Source organism: Acanthopagrus latus, chromosome 1 (assembly GCF_904848185.1).
Source record: "Acanthopagrus latus isolate v.2019 chromosome 1, fAcaLat1.1, whole genome shotgun sequence".
NCBI classification, from domain to species: Eukaryota; Metazoa; Chordata; class Actinopteri; order Spariformes; family Sparidae; genus Acanthopagrus; species Acanthopagrus latus.
In genome coordinates this window covers 23,615,090-23,640,986 of record NC_051039.1, presented here as the reverse complement: position 1 = coordinate 23,640,986, position 25,897 = coordinate 23,615,090, and the positions used below count along the sequence as shown (strand labels likewise).

Sequence of the window (25,897 nt, the reverse complement as noted above, 5' to 3'; positions counted from 1 at the left end):
AAAAATCTAATTACTTTAAGACATCTTGTCTCCAGTCTTTAACTTTAAAGTCATAAGTGGAGTCTCAAGTCAAGATGCAAGTCATCAAAACAGTGACTCAAGTCAACTCAAGTCCAAATCACAAGGACTCAGGTCAACATTTACTGTAAAAACCTCTGTCTGTTTTCTGTTAGTCTGTCTAGGTGAATAAAAGGCTTATTAAACTTATTTTAAGGCAGTTAATACCATGTTAATGATAATAATATTCCTCTGGTGTCAGTTTCCACCCTAGTAACACATTACTGGCAGCACATTTGGACCCATGGGTAAGTCTACTAAATTTATACATAAGTCTATTTACAGGTCTTGCGGACATCTCAGCAACTGGGTGACATCACTATAGGTAGACTAATTTAACAGATCACATGCAGCTTCCTCTGTGGCCACTTCATATTACGTTTGTCATTAATGCAGTAGTAGTACTCCCCAGTACCTGTAAACAAACCTTAATGCGCAAAATTAGTGGAGTTAACCTTTAAAGTTGCTTATATATTTTCAGGACGGATAACAGTTATGTGTTGGGAACCTAACTTAGAAGCTGCGGGTGACAATTTGAATCTATGCCTTATCTACGAGGAGCTCATTGAAAAACTGCACTCACGGCACCTGCGCAGTCTTGCGCAGTCCCGCGCAGCATCTGCGCTCCTCAGCACTCCGCCTGTCGCAGACGTTACGTCATCAATGTTGGCGGTATTTTGAAAAGGAAGCGGCTGTTGCTAGCAGTAGATCGGTGGTCTGTTGTTGTTGTGGTCCGCTTTGTGGAGGCAAAACTGCGAAAAATTAAAAATATGGTAAGACTACACCCTCTTTTGCTAACCCCTGTTGTGCAGGTCAATACACAATAATTTAGTGTGAGGTGTTTTGCGCCCATTACCGAGAATATCCTGCTACCGTAAAGTACCGTAAACTAGCTAAAAAGACCAAACCTGTTCACTGTGCCGACTTTATCTGAGCTGCACTCACTAATGTGTTACATGTAAATACAAATCCAGGGCTGGAATGCAACCAAGTACATTTACACAGTGCTGTAAATGTTTGAGGTACTTGCTATATTACTTGTGTTTTTTTCTATTCATGCCACTTTCTACTTCTGCTCCAACACATCTCAGGGAAATATTGTACTTTTTATTCCGCGGCATTTATTTGACAGCTTAAATAACGTCACTTAATTAATTAAGATTCCTGCAACAAAACACATTGTCGTTGTACATCAAAATTCCCAATAGTTCATAACAAGTGCCGCTTAAATGATTTGTCAATTGATTATTGAAAATGAGTTGTTGAAAATGAGCGTGTATGAATGAATCACTTCAACCAACCAGTCAAATCCTGCTTGTACCTTAATGCATCACTATTAATAATGTAATGAGATATAATAGTACATTCATAGAACATTCACAGGCGACTTTAAATACGTTTAATATTTCATTTAGACCGTGTTTATTTTTAATTTGGATTATTTTCAGGCTGAGGTGAATCCCAAGGACCTGGCAGCAGCAGAGTTGTCAGAGGCCGCCTGGAGTGAGCTGATGGACAGGTGTGAGGATCAGTTTGCTCAGCTGGAAAAGGTAAATTCATGTTTGAACCCGCCGTGTCACCATGTCACTGGATGTGGAGAGACTGTACAAACTGCAGACTGTGCAAACTGTGTGTCTCTGTGTTACAGCTTCAGAATGAGATCATACTGAGTGAACCAGATTGCTGTGAGAATCCAACAGAGCAGGTGAGATGATGTTCTGTGTCTTTGCAGTATCCTCAGAACGATGTCTCAAGAAAAGCTTTAATACCTCTATATATGCTTTTTGAGGTTTCATAGTCACACAAGATATTCTTTTTATGACATTTAAACAATAGGATTTGATTAAATAGCCAATGCAATACTTTTCACTTCCCAAGATCTAAATCATGAACACTATCTTTGAACATTTTATTTGTGTAGCCCTTTCATTATAAGCCTAATTAAAATGTTTTATCAGAGGCAAAATATACTACTCAGTAATCTGACTAATCAACAATCAATTGAACAACAAAATAATGGTGCACAGGGGAGAAGACACCAGAACAGTGTGGACAGCCTTGAAAAGCTCATGAAACCTAGCTGTTTTAGCCCCATCACCAACTAACAATCCTGTATGCATTTCAGGAAAAATCTGTGCCAACTCCGGTCAAAGAGGCATCCCTCAGAAATGTTGCAAATATGAATGAAAAAGCTAGGAATGTGTTATAAATGTTGATAACAAAGCATTTCAGTGTTGGTTGGGATTACACACACTGTTCATCAATCAAATGCTTGTATGACACCACAAAAGACAAATACTGTTGTACATACCAAGCTGCCTAACTGTGACATATGGTCTTTAGCTCAATGTTCACGTAAAACTAACCAACTTCCACAAACTCGAATCATCTCATACTCACCTGTTGTTTTAGGCCACTGAGTCCATACCAAACTGAGAGAGCAAAAGCATCACTTTTCTTCTATTTTACAGTAGTTTTTGTCACTTGAGGTTTTGATTTGATATTTGTCAGAATGTAATAACCAGCTAAAAGAACAAGGATGCAAGCTCTGTTAAATCACTATAAAGAATTATTTAAATATTGTAAAAGATTAAAATTGTGTCACAAAAAACGTTTTTTTGGCTCTTAAAAATGTTCGTATGCACTTTGTTTTTCTTTTAAAAAAATATGATATGGTATTTAAATACCTCAAGTCAATAGGTAATCTATGACTCAATCCTCTTTCTAACATATGTTTTGTTTTTATTTTTTTTTAATTCTGAATGTCAATTTCATCTCCAATAGTCAGTAAATCGACTGATGGCAACAGAAGCAGAACTGAAGCAGTGGCTGACAGTGGAGCCGAAACGTAAGTCCTCCAATCACACTGATAGACACCGTAACCATAATGTGAAGTACTGTAAGTATTTTCAACTGAAGTAAACATAGTGCAAATCAGCACCACCGTTTAATGCCATAGTTAAGAGTTTAATGTTCCATATTCAGAAGCAACAATTTATTGTGATGTGAACTTGGTGTTAAGGTTTAATTTTAGATTTTGTGATTTGTGTCAAATTCTAGATACAGGCGATCAAATTAAATTTTAGAATTTTATCTACTGTATGCATTGATTTGTTTGTTTATGTTGCTCCATCCAGTGCTGGCAGAAAATTCAGAAATTTTACTTCAAGCTGGAAAAGAGGAGGTATGTCAATGTTTAAAATGCAGCATTTAATGTTGCAATAGAACGCCTCATATTGAAATTCTTTATTTTCCAACTTTGTTTTCCACAGATGCTGAAGCTCTGCTCTGAACTTGAGATGGTTGTTTCTTGCTACGAAGCAAAGAGAGAGAATCTGAGAGAAACTAAGGAACTGTATGTAACCCTTCAGATAGACACTTACTGTCCTTCCTCGTATATGTAAAAGCCTTCTCAGAACTGAAGGGAAGAGAGAGCAGTTTCATTGGGTTTGCTCTGAATACTGATCTGAAAGTTTGTGGGTTGTTTTAGTGAACAGAAGTGGCTGGAAGAGAAAACACAGGCCCTGATGGCTGCCACTGAGCATGTTGAGAGACTGAAGACGGAAAATGAGAATATATCAGATCTTGGGTAAGTTTGAAGGCAAAGGGAAACAATGATTTTCTTCAAAATTAATGATTATTTGGGAATATACTTAAATCACTTGCATCTGTGTGTCTATATTCTACAGTGTATTGCAGGACACTAAGGCTAAAATCCAGAAAATGAAGCAATACCAGGAAAGGCTGATGGCGTGTCTGGGGGACGTACTGGAGAAGCACGTCCCTCATCCTCAGAATGATCCCAGTACAAACAAAAAGAAGAAGGTGCAGTGACCTGTCAGCAGTCATCTGTGCCTTTACAGCCTGTTTTACATATAAAAGCCATGCTGTTGCCACTCCGATGCAGCTTACCATGTTTCATTTCCATTTTCAGAACGTGAGCCAAGAGTTTGATGAAGACTTGATTTCCCTCAATGAAATCCTTGAGGTTGGTTTTGATTAACTAAATAATTAGCTTAGATGAGTTTTTATCTTGCTTTAAGATAAACTCATAAACTTAAGAAATCAGAATCTGGTTTATTGCCTTGGTTCTCTGGTGCACCGAGAGAGAAGAGAAAACCTAGACAACCTAGATAATTGTCTAGGGTGGCACGAAGTTCAGGGTGCAACAGTGATGCCTTGGTATCACAAGCATGCCTGCTGTATTTTATGGTCAAAATCTTGGTCAAAACGTACCATTTTTGTTTTGTAGGTTGCTAGTGTGGAAGTTGTTGTTCTTTACTTGGAGGACCTATACTGACAATCTAGGTCATTTGTAGTGGAGAACTGCGTGATGCTAAGTCTGAATACTCAGTCTTTTCAATCAGCTTTAATAACCTTACAACATCAATGTGTCTCAAAACACAAAGTTGAGTAGTCATTTTGATAATTTCTGCATTTTATTGTTGGAAGAGCCTGTTATCATTTCGGAGTCTGACTAGAAAAACCAAATCCAGATTTCTCAAGTGAACACCAGTCTTGCAAATCCCAGTGAAACGTGGTCTAAATGTGAAGGTTTGATCAGAATGGTTGGTGAAAAATCATTCTCTTTTAAAATAGCTTTGAACGTCTTTTCACCTGAAAAATTCCTATTGATAAGAAGGAGCTCCATGTGTTTATTGTTGCTTGTTGCCGTAGTGACATTTATAAAAAGCAAGACTACACAGTGAGGATGAGAGTTGTTATATCGCAGTTCCCACCCACCCTAGTTCTCATGAATTACACTTTAAGTGCTGCATATGTGTTATAGTCGAGTGTCTCATTCTCAGATGCTTTAGAAAATACTAGTTATAGTGCTGTGTGCAAAAAAATATCAAATCTTGTAATGCATCTCTTCCCAGTATGTACTGTCAAATACAAACCCTTATTCAAACCAAATTATATGAAATATTCAGTCTAAATGCCAGCCTGCATCCTTTTATAAGCTGTATCATCTTGCACCTTTACTTAACCCGAGTCTCTCCCTGTCTAGCTTCTCATGAACAAGGTCCTGAACACACCACACGATCCGTACGTGACGATAGACAACACATTCTGGCCAGCCTACACAGAGATGCTACTCCGCTATGGCATTGCAGTGAGGCACCAGGAGAATAACTTCAAGATCCGCCTGGAAACTTTTTGTTGAGTCAGTGGTGCATTAGGCATCTCAAGCACCACTTAACTGCAAGTGTTTCTAATTTGATCCTGCTTGTATAGTGCTGTCATTATGTATATTTATGTAAGCTGATATGAGAACTAACCATGCTGGGAAAGCAACAGATACAGTGATGTAATGTCTGTATATGTCTATTCAGACATATACAGGCATCACATCTGTTTTTAGGTTAAGAACAGTTTTGGGTGTAGAGTAACCATGGGTCCTTGATGTTATGATATTTTCCTAAGTTAGGTTTTGATGTAAATTTCATGTTAACGGATATTAATGCTTAATGAAGTTGAACGTATTCTCTTACATACCATTTTTCATAATTTTCACTGGCCATCAATAACTAATGTACGTCAAAAAATAAATAATAATCTCTGATGCCTTCATATACCCCAATACTGTACTGTATATATGTAAATTTTGTTCTAATGCGTGTTTGTATATATTTAATTGTCCATGTTTAATAAAGTTTGGGACCGTAGATGCAGTGTTGTGTTCAGGAAAATAATTAAAACCCATATAATCAATGATGATTGATTATCTGGGTCAACAGTTAGCAACTTCTCTGTCAAAATTATCAATGGGGGGATGGCGGGTAAATGTTAAGAGCACAACGTAATTTTTTTCTGGAATATGTTAAACCTTGATTCATAAGAAATCTTGTGCGTCAGTCGACGTCAGAACTCTCGTCCAATCCGGTGCGGCCGCCGCGTCAGCGTTAGAATTCCTGTGGGCGGAGAAGGGATTCCGGTTCCGGGTGTTTTCATATCCCACTCGGAGGCGTTCATCCCTCTGATTATGGTCTTTTATCAGAAACTTCTTTCGACTTACGACTGATTGAATCAGAGTTCTTTTTACTAAAGAAGTACACCAAACGCCGCGAATATGACGACCCGCTCGGAGAGAGAGAAGGCCCAGAAACTCAACGAGCAGCACCAGGCCATCCTGTCCAAAATGCTGAGAGAGGAAGACAACAAGTACTGCGCCGACTGCGAGGCGAAAGGTGCGACATTCACCCTGTCGGTTTTTTTCATGTTTACTGATCAAAGTTCACATTTGCAATCGGAGTCCGCCGACAAAGCTAACTAACAATGTAGCATCTGCGTTGGTTAGCGTCGCTAAGCTAACTCGCTAGTGTGTATCTGGCTGAGGCTAGTCAGGTGACATCTCTTCCCCTTAAGCTAAACTAAGTGGCTAACTAGCAAGCTAACTTCTGTAAACCTACATAAGCTCCCCACAGTGCCTCTCCCTCACCGCCGCCTCAGCTCCGCTGCAGGCTCTTTGAACACACTGTAGCAGGTCCCGCACAGGAACTTAACTCGTGTTTTCAAGTTGGCTCATTGTTGAAGAATGCACAGCCTGCTTTTGGCACTTAAAGTCCCTGCAGGATCGTGCATGTTCATGTGTTTCTTCAAACATCCCTCAATGTTCAAGTAACAATCTGTTGTTCTTGCTTTATCAGGTCCAAGATGGGCCTCTTGGAATCTGGGAGTATTTATCTGCATCCGATGTGCTGGGATCCACAGGAACCTGGGGGTACACATATCCAGAGTGAAGTCAGTCAACCTGGACCAATGGACCTCAGAACAAATCCAGGTACTGTTTTCTTGTTCCTGCTCTTTGGTGCACACACACAGACCAAGATCCCCTTTTTATCTCATGAATATTAAAGCAGTAACTTCACTGGCACATTATTGCCAAGTCTTATTTGTATGTAACGTGATAAGATTGATTACAGCGCACTTGTAGACATCAGTCCTCTGTTGACAGCCAGACTTTCAATCTCAGTGCCTCACACTTTAAAGGGTTACTCCCAATAATTTAACACCGCACCTGAATCGACTTTAGAGAGACAAATTAAACACAATGTTCAAATTCTGTGCCGCAGAGTTTTGTCGATTCCTACTTTTGGTGCCTAGTGAAGGCTACGCTTCAAACATACTGGGTCCTACACTTCCCATAATGCAAATTGATGGTGTGTGTTAGTATGCTGCCTTTATGTCATTTTGAACCAGCCATAATTACCAGTTTTCAACTTGCAAATTACTGTTAACATGAGCATCCAAGTCATAATTACAACTGGAAAACCCTTTTCTGAAAGCTCCAGCATGGATCCTAATAACGCACAATGACTGGGCACTTTTTAAATGCAAAGTTACATCGGCAAGGTCTGTTGTCCAAAGATCTGTATCCTCTAGCCTGCCACACTCTCCACAGGCTTTCTATAAAGAGTCTGAGCTCTTAAAACCAGCCTGTCATAACCCTGATGACATCATCTAGGTTATTTTCTCATATGTGAGAAAGCCACAGGGGACACCATGCCACTTTTTAAACTGGCTACTAGATTCCCTGTTATGAGCAAACTAAAAGTCATGTTAATTCAGTGGACTGCCCCTTAATATTTCGTCATGCTTTTATCAGTGTTTGCACGGGTGCTGGAAATCCTTGAAAACTGCATTAGTTTCATAATAGTTCTATATTGGCGTGGCATGGTCTGCCTTCTGTATTGTGCTGTCACTAAAACATAATATTGGTTGTTTATAGCTCAGTAGCATCACATTTATGTAGTGAAGTGAAATAATCATTTTAAGCGTATATATGTTTAAATATGTCATTTACCACAGATGTAAGTTGCTGAAAACACTTGGAAAGTGCTTGAATTGGACTAAGGAAAAGGTGCAGAACGCTGTTATATGACCCGTCTGTCTTTCCTCTTTCAGAGTATACAGGATATGGGTAACACCAGGGCCAGGCAGCTTTATGAGGCTAACCTTCCAGAAAGCTTCAGAAGACCTCAAACAGACCAGTATCCTTCACCAGTAGCACACACACACAAAGAGGAACCTGAATGCCTCATACTATGTAAACTGAAGTCATTTGTTTAGGCCTGTTTGTTTTCCTTTAACTCTGATCTCAGAGCTGTGGAATTCTTCATCAGGGATAAATATGAGAAGAAGAAATACTACAGCAAGAATGTGACCAATGGGAGCAGTGTATGTATCACTTTTAAATCTGTTTACATGTTTTTACAGAGTACAGCAGATGAAGCTGGCATCAGTTGTTCTGTGGTAATCTTTTTTTTTTTTCCCCCAGCCGAAAGATGGTAAGAAAGAGAAAGAGCCAGACAGAGGTAGCAAGGTGTCATCCTACAACAAGGTAGCTATCGCTCACACGCATGCCTTCGTCACGAGAGCTGTACAAACATGCTCCTCTGTGTTGGTTTTGTCCCATTGCTCTGCTTGTTTTTGTTTATTTTACCTTCTTTTTAAAGAATGAAGAGTCCAGGCCAGTTCCCAAAATCAGCCCCGCTAAAGCTTCAGAACCTTCTGTGAACCTACTAGGCCTCGGTGAGTTTCTGTGCACTTCTCGCATTACTGGAAGATAAAAGTCATTTGAAATGTGCTGACTGAGATGTTTATGCAATCAGGCTAAATCTGGGCTCCGCATGTAATCGTTTACTTGTTAATACCAGTTGGAATAAATGATTGAAAGACTATAAACTGGTTTAGCTGTGAGCTGCATCTAGGATTAATGTATTGGAATTTTGCTGTATATCTCACGAGGGGATGTTAACTGTGGCTGGTTGCTTCAGCATGCTGATGTTGTGATCGTATAATGCTTCAGCGCGTTATCTCATCAGGGGAAAGCTGCACTGAACTAACCTGTTGGCCCATAGAAACACTGACTGTCTCTGTCTTCAGCTCACTGTAAACCTGTTGTCTTGGTGTGTATTAATAAAGTAATGGAATATACAGAAAGTGTCCTCTTAAAAAAAAGTGTGCATGTTCCCCTTTTCAGTTTCTAGCACTTAGCAGTAGCGTATGAGTGAGTGGGACTGCACATTCCTGTCACTGTCATCTAACAGGCAGCAGACTAACCACTCTCACATCTGCCATTCGGCCTTTATCAGCTGTAACTAAGTCTGTTGTTATTTTAAGATGCTGTTAATGTGAAATATAAAATGATCCTGCCGCTCCACAGTTTCAAAACATCAAATGCAGGACTTTTGTTTTCCGTTGTTGAGGCAGTTACAGGAAACGCTAAAGCTGCTGACTCAGTCACTGAGGTTAGCAACTGACTTGTAACTTTTTTTTTTTTTTTTTAAAGACATCTAGATTTGGACTCTTTGATCAGTGTTGAATATTACATGGAACAAACAGTAAAATAATATGCAGGAAACTGGTTAGGTGAAGACGGGCAGGAGGCGGTTTGATCATGCATCATTAAAAGATGCAACACCTGATCACAGCTGAGCGATTCTGTGAGATTCTGGTTGTCAAGACTTAGAGTTACTCATAGATTGCGTGCTGGATTACTCGTGGCGGTTGTGTGTATGTATTTCTGTGTTGATATGGCAGACTTGCTTCCATTACAGCGACTTGTTCTCATGGTCAAATGGCAGGTCGAACTACAGGTTACTGTTTGTCCGCTGATTTCTGTATGTGTTTTGTGCGCGTGGTTGAATGTCAGAGGGATAGTGTTTGTTATCACTTCATTACAGAAATTTCATTTACAGTTTAAAAGAAAACGACACGTTTATGCTGCTGATTGGCGTGGAGGGGCATTGCATTATTTCAATTTACTGTTATCTTTGTTTTGTGGCCAATGAGCTAATAAGGGTGAGCTGATTAATTTTTTATTGTGCCAACCATTCAGCTTAATGTGTGAGCTGTTTTGCAGCTGTGGGAGGTCCCTGCAGTTAAATAAATACAAAGACAGCACATATTCTCACTTTAGCAAACATGCAGTCTGTTTTACAGCACTTTTCACAGCAATTACATATTGTATTGGGATTTGATTTATGATCTTTCATAATTTCTCTGTGAATTCAGGTAGAATATCATCAGTGAGTTCTCCTGTGTTCTGCTGAAATGGCCTCTCAGGGTTGTTTTTGCTAGCCGAGTGCGCTTCTTTTCCACCTGTAAAACCAGTTTTTCTACCTGTCTGTCACAGACGCACCGACAGCTGCATCGACTAACAATGGTAGCACGAGCACAAGCCAGAACAACAACGACCTGGATATATTCGGCCCCATGGTGTCCAACCCCCTCCCCTCGTCCACATCAGCAGCTCAGTTTTCTCAGGTAAAGCCGAACAAGAAATCCTTTGACTGGATTTGGTGTTAATTTCTCAGTATTTCTAAGGAGGGCTTGACGGTAATGGTTGTCCAGCTGTAAACCTGAAATGAAGTGTGCAGTAAAAGATATAAAGTCAAATGATAACCACCAACAACACCAATACTGTGAGACAGCGAAAGAGAAACAGAAAATGAATGCAGCTAATGAGGCAATCGTTCTGCACAGGGCTGCTGACAGTGATTACCTTCATTGTCAATTAATTTGTTAAGAGTGAAATAAACAGTAATGTGTTTTATAAAAAATGTATTATCCATTATGAAAATCTTTATTGATTCATTCTCTGATAAATGACTATTCAGTGAATCCACTAATTGTTTACTTTTTAACATTGTTTATTGTTTTGCTTCCAAAGCTGCATCTAACTTGTCTATTTCTTACTGAATCTACCGAAGATAAATGACTTTGCATAAAGTAATTTTTTTGCCTCTACATTTGTGTTATGTAAAACACATACATATGACATCACTGTTATTGCTGTGCTGGTACAGGTAATACAGGTTGTAGAAGTTGTTGTTAAGTCTACAGGATCTGATAATCACCAAGCCTTATATCTGTGCGTGCTACACTACCAACAGGCTGCCATCACGCCACAGTTGAAATTTGGGGCATTATTATAGAGGACAGGCTATTATCACCCCATTCATAAATGAATAAAAAATGAAAACCCTTCTGTCAGATTTGGCAAACGGCAGCTGATTGCTGAGGGCCAGCATGGTAACACAGTTATACAGTATCTGTATGTATCACATATTTAATTATGGGTGGTTCGCTAATGATAAATTGTTGAAAAGCATATTGAATAAAGTGATACACTCTTACTTCTTTCCTTTATCAAGTCTTTAAAAAGTGGGGGTCTGTTTCCTCCTTTCAGGTGAGCTCCAGTAACGTGGCAGGCACTCCGACACAAGCCTCAGCAGCAGCAGGACCAGCCGGAGGAGCTGCCAGCTCTGGGTCGGGGCAGGGAGACCTGGACTTGTTCAGCGACAGCAGTAGCACCACTAAAACTGACGACATGGCCAAGAAGCCCCTGTCCAAGGACTCCATCCTGTCCCTGTATGGAACCAACAGCATGTCCCAACAGGCCCCTGCTGGTGAGGATGCATGGAGATAATGTGGAATATTTTTGCACTGTAATGTCTCATCTATTCTAATGTCACTTATACACATCACTGTTTTTCTGAGAGATCTAAGAATTGTTCCCATGTTGAATATTGTCTCAACATAAGCCGACGAACGAGAACAAATCAAAGGGTAGGAGCACTTTCTCGACTCATATTGAGTTTGTTGGAGTTGCTCTTTGGATGAAAATGCATATAGAAACAAGGAAAAGTCCACACACTCTCTTTTAAACTAGTAAAATGCCTTTGTTGTACTGGGATGGTAAAATGCCAGCATGTTTCGGCATCAGGCAGTTAAAACGTTTGTGTTTTTTTTAAAGGTCTTTCATGACCGTGACGCTTCAATAAAGACTTCTGGATTTTTTGACTTTATTTAAATTGACCAAATATCTGTTCAAAGAGAGATTGCTAATGTGATTGGGTATTAATATCATCTTTTGGCAGTTGCCAGTTGACAAAGACACAAAGCCTAACTCCTACTACAAAAAACTTTCAATGACCTACACTGAATTTATAGACAAACTATGCTTTCTAATTCTAGAACTTGCCTAAGAATCGTCAAATTTTTATATTTCCTCTTGTTTGTACCAAAGATAATCCAGGGAGAGTTGTCTGTACTGACCTGGATACATTGCAGGCAAGACCTGCTAATTGCTAAATTGACATACTTTTGATGTGTTAATCTGCCAAAATGTAAACAAACGAAGGCCCTTAGAGCTCAACTTACTTCCTGCTGAACAAACCGGCTCCTTGAAGACTAAGGATTTGGCTAGTTCTGGAAATCCTTGACACATTAAAATACTGAAATTCTTACATGCGTATATATAATACTTTTCCTTTTGTGTCCCCCCCTGACAGCGGGCATGTTCATGGGGCCCTCCCAGATGCAGTTTCCTGTCCAGGCCACTGCTGGTTATCAGGCCTTCCCCGGAATGGGCACGGGCATGCCGCCTACAACCGTCATGGGTGCCATGATGGCTCAGAGTGGGACAGCCATGATGGGACCCAGTCCAGGCATGATGGTCGGGATGACGATGCCTAATGGCTTCATGGGGAACGCGCCAGCCACCGGTGTGATGGGCATGGCGCCGAGGATGATGGGACCACAGGGCGGGGCCATGCCTGCGGGCATGGTGCCTGCTCAGGGCATGTACGCCATCCAGCCCGGGCAGCAGGCTCAGTGGAACATGGGTCAGGTAGGAGGCCGTTGTTAGAGGTTATTTAAGAAGGAGCTCGACACTAAATGTTGCGTTTTGAGGGTGTGTGACATGTCTGAGTTGTTTCACTTGTGACAACACCCAGCTGTGATGATGCATTTCACAATTTCGCATTGTCAAGTGCTTAACTGTGTGGGCAGAGCATCCAGCGGCCACCAGATGGCAGCAAAACAGAACATTGAAACAGGAGCTGTGTAGAAACTCAAGTTAGAGTCTGTAATGTGACTGATGAAAGGTTATAAACAGATTCTAATGTTAATTCAGATCTCTCTTCCATCCTCAGGTGAATCAGCAGATGTCAGGGTTGACTCTTAATGGTGCAGGTGGCCAGATGGCCTTCGGTCAGCCTCCGTCAGCCATGGGTGGATGGGCCGCCGCTGGATCTGGCCAGACTCTGAGCACACAGCTATGGAAGTGAGCCTTCCAGCGGGTTGATGGTGGGGCAGAGTAAGAGTCGAGGCTGCAGGAAGGGCAAAATATATCTTGCGCTTCTCTGCTCCTCACCATGAACTGATGCCCATCTCCATCACGGACCAGCCTTCAGAACATGAAAATTGTATCTCTTTTTTTCCCTCCTCCCTCTCTCTGTCTCTCTTTCTCTCTATTGTGTGAGTGAATTGGGAGTCATGCAGGATTACAGCCTGGCAGTTTCTGCCTGTCGTATGGTTTTTGATCATAACTTTTATTTTCCTTTTTTGGGAAAAAATACAAGGAAATAACAGTCCCAACAAAAATGATATCGACATATCAGAAAAGCTGCAGGACCAGTTACACAAGCTTTTATTGTATCACTGTATCATTATAAGATTATAGAACATTTAAATGAATAGTATTTAACGGGAGAAGATATGACTATCAAGTCTGTCAGTACTGCTCCCAAATGTACAGCGCTGTATAACCTTCTTTTAAAGTACTTGTGGTTCCCCTATAAAATTAAAGTGATAATAAATGACTTGCTTTTCTGTGTCTTCTATGGTTTTAAGTGCAGTATAGCTTTTAAAGACAGTCTGTAAAGGGGGATTTTATGGGTGAGTTTTGGTGTTAAACTGTTCAAAGGGCCTTAAACTTGGTAGCAGTCAGCAGTTTTTATGCCTCTGTGCTAGTGACAGCTGTGGCCAGAGGCATTATGTTGTCTGATCGTCTGTGCATCCCATTCTTGTGAACGAGATGTCTCAGAAACCTTGAGTGCTCAATATCCATCTACTATAGTCTGACAATGATTTAGCCTCTAAGGAAAACGATCAGTGTTTTCAGGCTTCTTCTTTGTTTAGAGTCTGTTTACAAGTTGAGGCATGAGATTGGAATTGGTGTTGGGATACAAAAGCAGTGAGTCGATTGTTTAATTTGTTTATCCGCATATGAATTTAGAGACATCTAAAAGCTAAATCGTCACTATGTAATAGGATGTGGGTTCCAAGATTGAGTTCCACCTCTTTTGCTCTCCACATGCTCAAATGTAATTGGTCAAGATTACGCCACCTACAAAGTAAACCAGAATGGATTCCAAGAAGAAACTGATAAGAATTTGGTGGTCAAAGGGCGAGGTCACTGATCTTACAAAAAAAAAAGTTGGATGTTTTTGACTACAACTCAATAATTCATGTACTAATTGTGACAAATTTTACACAAAAGTGTAGAAGGATAAAATGATGCTGTGATGACTTTTTATAACTGAGACGGAGACATACAACCTTGACGTGTTTGTGTCATCATAGCAAATGAGCAGAAGGCAGAATAAATCATTTATTTCTTTCATTTAATTGTATTCTTAGAAGTGTTTTTGTACTGTTGTAATGGACTTTATTCACTGTGAATCCTGGAGTAAGGGGAAACATACCTGCACATACACTTTTATCTCCTTGGCCTTGTCTGACATCTGATCCAGGTTTCTACTGAGGCAGTGTCTCTCCCTAGCGCAGTGAATAATGCATGTTGTATATTGGTAATCTGAATAACCAATCCATTATTCAACAGCAACAATGGATAGGAAAGCCTTTTGTTTTTAGTCTGCAGTAAGGAGTTCAAAACATCCACTTTTGGAAAGTGCCTTCCAAAAACATTTATTTTGAATTCATGAATATATGAGGTTTCTGGTTAATAAGTGAGGTCCATTGATCAAACGTCTGTGAGAGTTGAGAATGATCTTTACATCGACAACACAGGAAACTGACTCTAAATGTGACACTGGGCCACTGCAAAGCACCGGATGAGCCTCGTTCAAAACTCCATAACAAAATTCTTCCATTCTGGTGTTTTGATGACTCACTTGACCAGCGAACCCTCAAATACTGCACAGTAGACAACACGAGCATGCCTACTCGAAGTGTGTTCCGTTTATTGTCCCGGGACAGTCCATTATGGCTCCTGCCCTCTAGATGGCAGTGTTCTCACATGGGAAAACTGTAGGATGGCAATGCTTCATACAAATTTCTATCACAAAGATTTAATTTAAAGAACTCACCATATGAAAGATTTAAAGGACCCAGACTGCAATCCAACATCATTAATGTAAGGTCATGAGTAAAAGTGCACTATGTAGTTTCTGGGATTTAATCAGAAGAGAAAAGATCTTGGTTGACAAACTCTTTTCATGACTGAATCAACCGAATAGGCACACTGATATTAAAAAAACAACAACAGTTTCATCGTGTTTTACTTTGGTGGCGGACCCTGCCACCGTTCTAGCTTCAATCAGTGCTCTGGGAACTTTAATTCCCTCTGAGAACCGCTTGTTTATTCAGTTATGAATTATTACCTCATTCATATAGTAAACGTTGAAACTGAGTTTGATGTTCTTTTCCAAAACTACATGGTGCCCCTATAAGTCTGAGTACTGATATTAACACAAAACTCCACGCTCTATTAAGCCTTTTTTGTGCTATTAACAAAAGATCATGAAAAACAAATACACATTTTAATAAGCAGCTGTCCGTGACCTGCCAACAAATGTCACAGAGTGACACATTAACGAAGTGTCTATGACTTGCCAAAGTCTTGAGAAAGTGTCTGCTGATTCATGATGCTCATTTAGGAGAGCATCTGCATTTATTGAGATGATTGCTGACGGCTCTGTGGTTTTGGCTTGCACAAGTGGTGGCAGATGTCTTTCTGTGGGTTTGATCGTTTGTCAGACCTGTTATTGAAATTTGTCACTTTGTTGGCGTGCAGCGTGTCTAATAGACTGATTCCTCTCGATGTCCAGGACGCCAGCCCTTTGGTGGCCGTATGGCATTAACATTCATAAGAACAGAGAGTTACTCTGGTGTGTCTGTGGCTAAAATTACATAAATGCAATATGCGATCTATGACGCATGTATACTGTATTTTTCATTCTTTATTCATTTCACTTGTTGCCGAGCTCTTTCCCCTTCCCAACATTAGTTTTAAACTCCAACATGTGGATCATCAGGTTTACTGTTACTGCTACCTTTTTAATGACTGCTGCGATGAATGCACTTTTGTTGAAGTTAATTGTTACCCTTTAAGGCACATCCACACAAACTTGGAAAATCATGAGTCACGCTACGTGTTTATAGTCAGTAGCAGTTTTGTGGGGAAAATGTGCCTCACGCTGCCTCTGAGCGGGAGCACTTTCACTCCTTCAACTCTCTGAGTTTTGTGTGTCCTAATAGGGATTTTTCAACAGAATGTGTTTCATTAAACACATACTTTATCTGGGTTTGGGCTTCTCTGTCCAGTGCATGCTGGGATATGGGCCAGTACACATCCACCCAGCCCATGGGAAGCTTGAATAGCGAATGCGGTTTGTGAAATCACTTTGCAGTCGTTAACAGAAAATTGCAACAGGATTAAACCTCTTCTTTGTATGAGCTTGTTCCTTCATGATAACATGCATTGTATATAGAATGCTACTAAGCTGCTGTGAGCACTGCGTGCCCTGCCCTCATAGGTCTATCCTGGGCTCGCTCTGTTGGAATCTCCCATAGGGTGTGGTTTCACAAACCAGCCCTACCTGTTAAACGCCCACCTTATTCTGTACTGCCCAGTCTTACCCCTGTCTTATCAAAACAGGAGGTGATACTCAACGTATTGTAATGGTGGGAATGGACTGCCGGTGGCTGTTCTTGCTTACACAGGAGGGCCAAACTCACAACCATGCAAAGTGAGGGGGGGAAAAAAAATCACATCTATCTCATGCTTGGCAGGGCCTGAGAGCCCCCAGAGTGTGTTTGGTCTTGTTCCACCCTCTACCTCTCCTTTCCTACGCCTCGCTGCAGCTCGGGCACAGTTTGAAAACTTTCACAGTGAGGTCTGATGCCATGCAGCTCCTCGCACCTTCAGCGAAGAGGTTAGGCATTCCTCTCAGCTTGTGTGTCAAACCTAACACTGCTCCAGAATAGAGTCCGCCAGGCGAGTGAAGAATGTTCCTCCTCTCTGCAGCCCCTTAATGGACTTTTCTGACCCTGAGACATCAACATTCCTGCAGATAAGGACATCAGCATCAGCCTCCTGTTTAACTGTTCCAGATATGGCTGCTACTTAACTCAACATGTCACTGTTATGAAGAGATTAAAGTGAACAAGTTCCTCATTGAAATACAGCAGGCCCTGCTCCCTAACATTCTTAATCAATGCTATAAATTTGCTTTATAGAATGAATAATTGACTGGGAAATATGACTCACCTCCTGCAGACAGTTAGATGAGAAGACTGATGCCACTCTCATGTCTGCATGCTAAATAATGCCAGCAGCCTTATAACCTAGCACAAGGGCCAGATGTTTGACAGGTCTGGCTATGCAAAAGTAGTTCAGAGGTAGCAAAGTCCACCAAGCCCACTAACTCACACTGATTATCATTTTCCCTGTTTTCCAGGCTTTAGCAAACGTCTACATTTTTCCTACAATATCTAGCTATCCTTGTAATACACTTATATCATGTGAGCAGCTCTGAAGTGAACTGCTCTAAATGAGATGTCAAAATACTGTAATTTACAGTTTACAGGCTGGGATTCAGCTGCGAGACAAGGGCCGTGGGAAAGTCCCTGCTGTTTCCACGTTAACAATATCAGCACAAAATCCAAAACATCGAAACAACGCTTTCATGTTGTTATCAGGAACTATTCATTAACCGAGCTGAACTCTCGAAATGACAAGTACTTGATGGCATCCAGTGAGTAACATCTCCACTCTGATTCAGCCCTTTGCTAGCCTCAGGCTAGCCTTGGATGGCAGACAGCCATGACAGGGAGAAGATACAGAAACGGTTGTTGGCAACTTGGCACTGATTCCTATCATATTCCTTTGTGCAACCGACCACATGCAGACGCTGCGTATTTGTGCGGCAGTAATAATCTAACTACTACTTATTGACGGCTTCCTTGTCGTCCCCTCCCTTCTCCTTATCCACTAAATCCATAATTAACCAACATTTCGTCACAGTGTTTTGATTTACAACTGCTCATTCTACGCCAAGACGCTCCACAACAAATTGAGGCAAATCCTCCCACCACTCCCACTTTAGGTTATGTGGTGCATGGTGTGGGTTTGTCATTAAACCGACAGTATATTTGACCACCATCATATCGGTGCCATAAAAAGGAAATAGGCCGCCCTGCTGCCTCTGAAATCCACCGTGAGCTTGTTCAATGTGTCTGTGATGAGCTGCAGCTTCTGAAGCATGAGCAAATAGACTGAGATGATTAAGAGGTAACAACTGCTCCATTGTAACCCTGACTGTCTTTTTTTGTCTTCACAGATTTATGTGCTGGATTTTCTATCTTTGATTCATCTGTATTCTACTTGGAGTGTCTTAACTGTAACAGACGGTTTGCCTTGCTGAGAATTAGATGAGAACAATTCTGCTCTTATGTCTTTGCGCTACATATAAGCTCAGGCCAGGGGACGTTGTCTCAGGCAAGTCTAGCTCTGTTCATAAGTTAAGAAATCTGCCGACCAGCACCACATTATTATGGATCCTGCTGCTTTTCTTTCTAGACTCGCCCCACTCCACCTCTGATTGGATTCCTTCATTGGTTATGTTCTCTGCACTTGACTTCAACTGTTATCTCATAGCGTAGCTCTGGTTGTCTGTTTATCTTGCATTACTGAAATGGGGGGTTTATGAGATTAAGTCTCCCCGGTAAACCCACTGACCTATTTGCCCTTTCCGTACTGGCCTTCTGCTGTTCCTCTTGGGGTCACTCATCCTCCAGAGCAGCTTTTTCGATGCTAGTGTCTCTTGGCTCCGCAGACTGGACAGGCAGCACATCCGCAGGACGAGCTGCAACCGGGTTGCCCTTCCACTGGTCCTCCCTGCAGACGCCCAACATGACTAGACAGCCCAGAGACGCTGCAGTTACAGACACCGAAGAAGTCAGCGATGAGGAAAACACGGACACAAACTTTTAGCACTAAACAAGCACTGAACATACAGTTAGGAAATACCACGCTCGCTGGCTGATTATTGACTCACTTGTTGTTTAACTTCACTGCTTTTCTTTAACCCTCTTGCCCACAAACAGTTTTTGTACTACTTTTGAAAAAAAAAAAAAAGATCAAATGAATAATAATAATAAAAAAAACTAGATATCATCAAATTTTTAATTGTAAGCTTAACAGTTGCTAGAGTTTTTGTTTTTTACCTTTGGACAGAGCCAGGCCAGCAGTTTCCTCTGTTCCCAGTCACTGCGCTCAGCTAAGGTAGTATGTCCTTGCTCTAGCTTCCTGTTTAAAGTACAGACATGAGAGTGGCACCAATCTTACCATCAAACTCTTAAGTAGGAAGCAAATAAGTTTGTATTTCCCATGGTGTTCCTTTCGTCAATGCTAAACGATCTTTATCTGGAAGGCCTACATTTGGTAGATTAACATAACACATCATCTTTGAAACCTAACATGGATTTGGACAGTGACTGTGAACAATACTGTGCATATTGGGAGACCTTCGGCATTTGTTCTTTATCTTGTAGAGAAAGAGCTGAAAGAAATACAACTCACATGAAAGTGATTTATAAAAAGGGAGGCTCCTCGGCATAATTCAAACCTGGGAGAATCCACAAAATATATATATATATATATATATATATATATATATATATATATATATATATATATATATATATATATATATATATATATATATATATATATATATACACACAAATATACCTGAAACATCAGTGAGCAACACAGCTGACGCACTGATGTGGTTTTGCATTCGTTTGCTTATAATCAGATCTTCAGTTATTTCTTTGCATAGCTCTCTCTCTCTCTGGACAGACCCACTGGGTTAAACACTTATCTGGGGTAAACCGTCTGCCACATCTTTTTATGACCTTTGCCGTGGAATTTCATGTCAAATAGCGAGCTCAGCTGGAAAACATCTGTCATCAGCTATCATCAGAACAGTGTGGGGGAGTCGCTGGCGTGCAACAAAATGGGTCCAAATATGGGTGAAGCTCCTCAGAGGGCTTGCAATTTGATCCTCTCTCTAATGTCTTTCCTCTCCAAAACCAACATTACACCATCATTTAAGAATTGTGAACTCTTCACAGGATTTCACTGTAATCTCAGAGGCCCTAACTGCTGACCTGTCCGGAGTGCAAAAGACTCAAAGGCCCTCTCGCTCTCTCTCTCTCGTCCGCACACAAACACAAACCACATGTAGATACATAAAGTCACCAGCAGCTGAGGAGCCCCACCCTTCACAGCACTTTGTCATAACAGCTAATTACTCATTGGCCATCAATCAGAGTTCTGAAGGGCCAAAGTGCAGGAGAGATAGCACCTGATCCCACAATGACCCTCTTTGTTCACTTAGTCAGTGTTTGCGTTCCCACTCAGTTTTTCTGTCCTCGGCCGTCTGTGTTCTTGTTACTAGGAGACAGACTTCGTGTAACACTGTGTTGAAAGCCTCCAGGGCAAAGATTAGTCAACCATTTGGGTGTGTCATGTTTGAAAAACCTCTCCAGGCAAACCCCAGGGCCATTCACTTTATTTACTTATTCACATAACTTTCACTTTTCTTCAGTTTTTTTTTTTTTTCAGTTCTGAGATCATCAAGTCCGTCATCGCTTTCTGAGCAGCCTTTTTTAAAAGAAAAAAATCCTAATACTTTCCACACTGGGGCTGTTAACCATTGTTCTCCCTTTCCTGACATCAGCCCTGTTGCATAACACTGATTTCCGAAACTCCTCATCCCACCTCCCCGAATGTAATGCTGTTGCCATGACGGCTGCGCAAACAGGGCAGTGTTATTGAAAAAGTTGTGGGCTCTCAGTTTTTCTAAAAGAGCAGAAATTTCACCAAAACAGCGGAGCTTGTGTTCACCAGCAGTTTTATTTTTCAGACAGGTCACACACACACCACACACACACAAAGTAGGTCACTTCCTTTAAACCATAAATGATGTTTCATACCTCAACTTTAATACAGGCTTCACTTTCAAAGGTCTCAGTTTTCTCATTCTCAGTTTCACTCATCTTGTGTAACAGCTTTTATTGGTCAAACTGTGTGTGTGTGTGTGTGTGTGTCGGTGTGTCGGTGTGTCTGAGAACAGCTTGTCCTGCCAGTTGGACCTCCTAGCTGGAAGTGCGCACAGTGGTGGTTGTGACTGTGGTCTTTGAGCCCCCTGCAAAAAAAAAAAAGAAGGAAAAATCTTGATGGCAGTGCTTTAAGTGTTTTACTACACTGACTGCACTGTTGTTATGTAATGTCTAGTTGAGGCAGACGTCACTTACCTGTAGCAATGGGTCTGGAATGAGGAAGAAGGAGGGGAAAAGCAGAGAAAAAACAATAAGTTAAGTGCCAATGTGCGTATTTTCATAATAAAATGAGTGTATTTTGGTCCAGATAGCCTCATAAATCCTTGCTCCCGTAGGATTCTGTCTACCTGGACTCCTCTGTTTCCAGCAGGCTCCTGTAGGTCGCGATCTCCTGCTCCAGCCTGGTCTTGATGTCCAGCAGCATTCTGTATTCCTGGCCCTGCTGCTCGATGCTGCTGCGTACGTTGGCGAGTTCTGTCTCCAGCATGTTGATTGTGGTCTGGAAGCCTGTGAGCATGGCGCTGTAACGGCCCTCTGTGTCTGCCAGTGTGTTCTCCAGAGCTGCTTTCTGTTGGAGGGGGTGAGGAAAAGGCTGCTGAATTCGTGCACGTGAACTGCGACACGTAAACCTGCTCACTGTGACGCATCTTCTGAACCTATAGTTTGTAACCACCAACCACACCTTGGATTATATATGTCAGACGGACACGAAAGCATGCCTGTGTTTGTGAGGCAATTTCCATCCATGTATGGATGCATAATTAACTTTAAGCTGCTCCACAGCGGTTACACAGGAGCAGTGTGCTGTACTTGCAGGGAGTGTTAAATGATTCACTCCAGCTGGGCACAGATAACCCATGGGAGTACGACTTTAGGTCACCCAGTTCAGCATTCCTTCGGCTTTCTTCAAGCTCTTCGGCTTTCTTCAAGCTCTTCCAGAATTTGAGCAGATGTCTGTGAAATGTTTTCTTCAGGAGGAGGCCCTCCCCACCCCTCTCCACAGCTCCCATCATGCTTATCTTCCACTCCCTCCCTTCGCTCTTTCACTGAAGCCTCCCTCCCATTTGCCCTTTTACCCTCTATCAGTGTCTGTTTCTTCATTTCCCCTGACAAGACAGCGATCCGGGGATTTTGCTCATATAAGGCGAGATCAGTGAGATGTGAACAGATGTTTTTTTTCTTTTTCCTCACCATGCTGAGCTGAGACTGCAGCTCGATCTCCAGGCCCTGCAGTGTGCGCCGCAGGTCGCTGATCTCTGTCTTAGACGTCTGGATTGTCTCAGTGCTGATGGCTACTTCCTTTGACAGGGAGCTAGACTGGAGCAAGAAACAAAGACACAGTTGTGAAGGAGCAGTCTTGGAGATTTACTTGTCCTGGTGTCGCAGGAGATCCTGTGTAATTACATGTTAGACACTTGAGGGAGTAAACCCAGTCATTTGCAAAGTGTGGGATATGGTGCCTTTGTTTATGGGAACATATTCTCACCTTCTCATTAAACCAGGACTCCTGGTCGCGACGATGTTTGTCAGTGATGGTTTCGTACTGGGCACGGATCTCTTCCAGGACTCTGTTCAGGTCTTGCTGGGGCGCGGCATCTACCTCCACGTTGACTGTGCCAGTGAGCTGAGAGCGCAGTGCTGCCAGCTCCTGAAAAACCCAAGGGGAAACAGAAGTCAGCATTGAGATCTGTTTGTTTCAAGGAGTTTCTGCAGGCTCCTGTTAGCTAGCAGGAATCACTGTAGCTTGAGGGTGTGCATCACTCACCTCAGCGTGATTCTTCTTGAGGTAGGCCAGCTCATCCTGCAGGCCCTCGATCTGCATCTCCAGGTCGGCCTTCGTCAAGGTGGTCTGGTCCAGGAGGCGGCGGAGATTGGCGATGTCAGCCTCGACCGACTGGCGCATCATCAGCTCATGCTCGAATCTAATAAGATTGAGGGAGCACTGATGTGAGACAACTCAAACCCTTCTTGTGAGATATTAACAGTATGAAGATAGGTGGTGCTTACTTGGTTCTGAAGTCATCTGCAGCCAGTTTGGAGTTGTCAATCTGGAGCAGGATGTTGGCATTGCCGATGGTGGCAGCAGCAATCTTTAGCGAGAAACAACAGGAGTTGGTCAGTCATTCTCAAAAAAATAGTTACTTGACCCTTTGAAGTATTATCATGCGCAGTATTCCCCTACACCCTTGACAACCTTTTCTCATTTATTTGAGCTTTTATAAATCACATTATTATTAATTGTCCATCAAAATAGCAAGGATTCTTGAGCACAAGGGATCATGCAGGCCCTAGTTATGACTGCCCTTTTAATTCCCTCCCTTGGTAATCATTAACAGCACAGCAAATATTTGACTTGTCTGGTGTTTAAGCAGTTGAGGCTGGCACACACTATACCTTGTCCTTCAGGTCGTTGATAATGGCCCAGTAGTTGCTGTAGTCCCTCTCTGCTGCTGGGCCCTTCTTCTCGTAGTACTCTCTGATCTGAATCTCCAGCTTGGAGTTGGCTGCCTCCAGAGAGCGGACCTTCTCCAGGTAGGAGGCCAGACGGTCGTTCAGGTTCTGCATGGTGGCCTTCTCGTTCAGGTGCACGTTGCTCTGGTCCAGGGCACTGGACAGCTCAAAGCCACCTCCAAACCCGCTGCCACCTCCAAACCCGGAGGAGACGGTACGCATGGTGGAGGAGGAGATGCGTGGGCCTGTTCTGAAGCTGCTGCCTGACACGCTGTGAGCCTTTTGAGGAGCACTGCTGAATTGGTAGCTGCGGCTCTGTCTGGAGATCGCGGAGGGTCCAGAGGACATGTGGCTGTAGCTGTAAGACATGACGGCTGACTGTCTGCTGGTCAAGAGAGGACGAGAGGAGAAAGGACCGTTGTACAGCTGTAGACTTTAGCAGGACTGCGGAGTTTGATAGAGGGAGGCTGGCTCTTGATATAGTGCTGGACCTGGGGCGGGACTGGCTAGGAGGAGGGAGATAGAGGCGGAAGGAGGGAGTTTTCCTTTACACTTCAGCCACTGGCTTGGCAGAACCTCCATTTGTTTTACTTTAAGGACCGGAGTTCGGTTTCTTTCCACTCCTGTGAGGAAACTATTATGGAATGTGTGTGTGTGTGTGTGTGTTTCGCTCTCTTGTTCATGTGCAAAGTTTATGCTGGTCTCTTCGACTGTCTGCACTTGTGTGTGCCTGTGTGCGTTCATGTGAGTGTTTGTGTATCCGTGCGCACCTATGACTCGCGTAAGCTTTCATAAGGAGCTGAAGGTCTAGTCTCGCCAGTCTTCTTTTTTTTTTTTATCCTACTGCAAACAGAACAGACGTTGAGTTATTGTTTTAATGTCCCGCCATAAGTCAACATTCACGTCAAGCACTTTGCAAATAATATCTTTCATCAGTGCTCTTTTGCAGGAAGTCACCCATGATGATAAGCTCACATAACAGTCGAGTTAATCCAAACTAGGCATTTAATTGTACGGTCATTATGTGTTTTAACAAATACAGATAACCCAAAAAACATTTTCAGGAATGACTTGATTGCAAAATGATTATTTGTAGCATCATTAATTCATAGGAACATTCTGTTACTGTGTGAACAATTAGGGATTTTGTGATAGAAAACAATTTGATTTACAGCCTTTGGTACTTATAAATGTCACTGCAGTCTAAGAGATAAAAAGGAGTCTGGAGTAAGCTATTACTGATTGTAATGATTGCTGCATGAAGACTTTGTAGCCTTGTTTTCAGCAGACCCCATTGTTCACCATATCACACTCAACATCCCCCCTCAGTCCCATATCCTGTGTGTGTGTGTGTGTGTGTGTGTGTGTGTGTGTGTGTGTGTGTGTGTGTGTGTGTGTGTGTGTGTGTGTGTGTGTGTGTGTGTGCGTATGGAGTTCACTTTGTTGGTTTTGGCCTGTGTCGCAGGCCGTGTGAGGGATGAGAAGGAGTGCCTCGAGGGATTCCTGTGTGGTTTCTGTGTTCGTGTACACGGGCAAATGTGTGGGTGGTTGGTCATGTGTGCACGCGCGTGTGTGCATGTGTGAACCGGGCGCATGTGTCTGCCTCATCTCAGAGTTGGGCTCTGGCCAGTTTTCTGTGCTCGTACAGCTCAACATCTGGTGCCAACAGGGGGGAGGTGAGGGAGGCACATGGGGGTCACTTCTCAGTCGGAGGGAGAACTGAATCATGCCTCTTACTGTACTGCGTGTAGGCTGGAGCTGCATTATGTAATCTGCCTAAAGACAGTAAGGAGTTTGGTCACAGACACAGTGCTTGCTTACATTTAGAAGATTTTTTTTAAAAAAACCTTTGTCTGCAAACCAGAAACACATTTTCTCAACCATTACAGTACCTTCAATTGTGGATAATAATCAGAGACTGCGGACATTTTCCTCTAACGTCACGCTCAGCGTGGGAGGCTCAAATTTCATGCAGTTGTGTTCCAGGTTGCAAGTTGTGTAAATGTAGAGAATCTGACATCATCTGACTAATGTTTCACAGCTTTCTGTTTGATCAGGAGCTGTAAAGACAATGGACTGTGAAAACTATATATTTGATGCCAAGAAATACACTGATAAGGTTTTTGCTGACCATTAAATGAGCTGATAGACCACTAGAACCTGCAGGGTGAGGGTAACATGACAGCTAGCACTGCTGTTAGCGAGCTGACTTATGAGCGTGTTT

The 25,897-nt window shown here is 42.1% G+C and overlaps 3 protein-coding genes across 4 annotated transcripts; 2 read left to right on the top strand and 1 right to left on the bottom strand.

Moving 5' to 3' along the window:
- The first annotated feature begins 670 nt into the window (after positions 1–670).
- Positions 671–5,732, top strand: cenpk (centromere protein K). Of its 2 annotated transcripts, none has more exons than XM_037098710.1 (10): positions 671–830; positions 1,506–1,607; positions 1,706–1,762; positions 2,842–2,905; positions 3,195–3,241; positions 3,330–3,412; positions 3,548–3,646; positions 3,747–3,882; positions 3,992–4,045; positions 5,069–5,732. In XM_037098710.1, exons 1-10 carry the CDS (start codon positions 828–830, stop codon positions 5,222–5,224), a joined length of 801 nt encoding a protein of 266 aa, XP_036954605.1. In that variant the 5' UTR covers positions 671–827; the 3' UTR covers positions 5,225–5,732. The 2 variants fall into 2 exon arrangements, with proteins under 2 accessions (XP_036954605.1, XP_036954598.1); XM_037098703.1 differs by lacking the exon at positions 671–830 and adding an exon at positions 1,056–1,079.
- Positions 5,733–5,966: 234 nt separating this feature from the next.
- smap1 (small ArfGAP 1) lies at positions 5,967–13,670 on the top strand. Its single transcript, XM_037098680.1, has 10 exons — positions 5,967–6,248; positions 6,708–6,841; positions 7,966–8,051; positions 8,163–8,238; positions 8,339–8,401; positions 8,517–8,592; positions 10,199–10,329; positions 11,255–11,474; positions 12,360–12,697; positions 13,002–13,670. Exons 1-10 carry the CDS (start codon positions 6,131–6,133, stop codon positions 13,134–13,136), a joined length of 1,377 nt encoding a protein of 458 aa, XP_036954575.1. The 5' UTR covers positions 5,967–6,130; the 3' UTR covers positions 13,137–13,670.
- Positions 13,671–20,997: 7,327 nt separating this feature from the next.
- On the bottom strand, positions 20,998–24,133 carry LOC119019802 (keratin, type I cytoskeletal 13-like). The gene is made up of 8 exons (XM_037098690.1): positions 23,617–24,133; positions 23,230–23,312; positions 22,988–23,144; positions 22,709–22,870; positions 22,414–22,539; positions 21,570–21,790; positions 21,418–21,431; positions 20,998–21,308 (listed from the first exon to the last, which is right to left on the bottom strand). The coding sequence occupies exons 1-8, from the start codon at positions 24,040–24,042 to the stop codon at positions 21,259–21,261; spliced, it is 1,239 nt and encodes a 412-aa protein (XP_036954585.1). The 5' UTR covers positions 24,043–24,133; the 3' UTR covers positions 20,998–21,258.
- Positions 24,134–25,897: the final 1,764 nt, after the last annotated feature.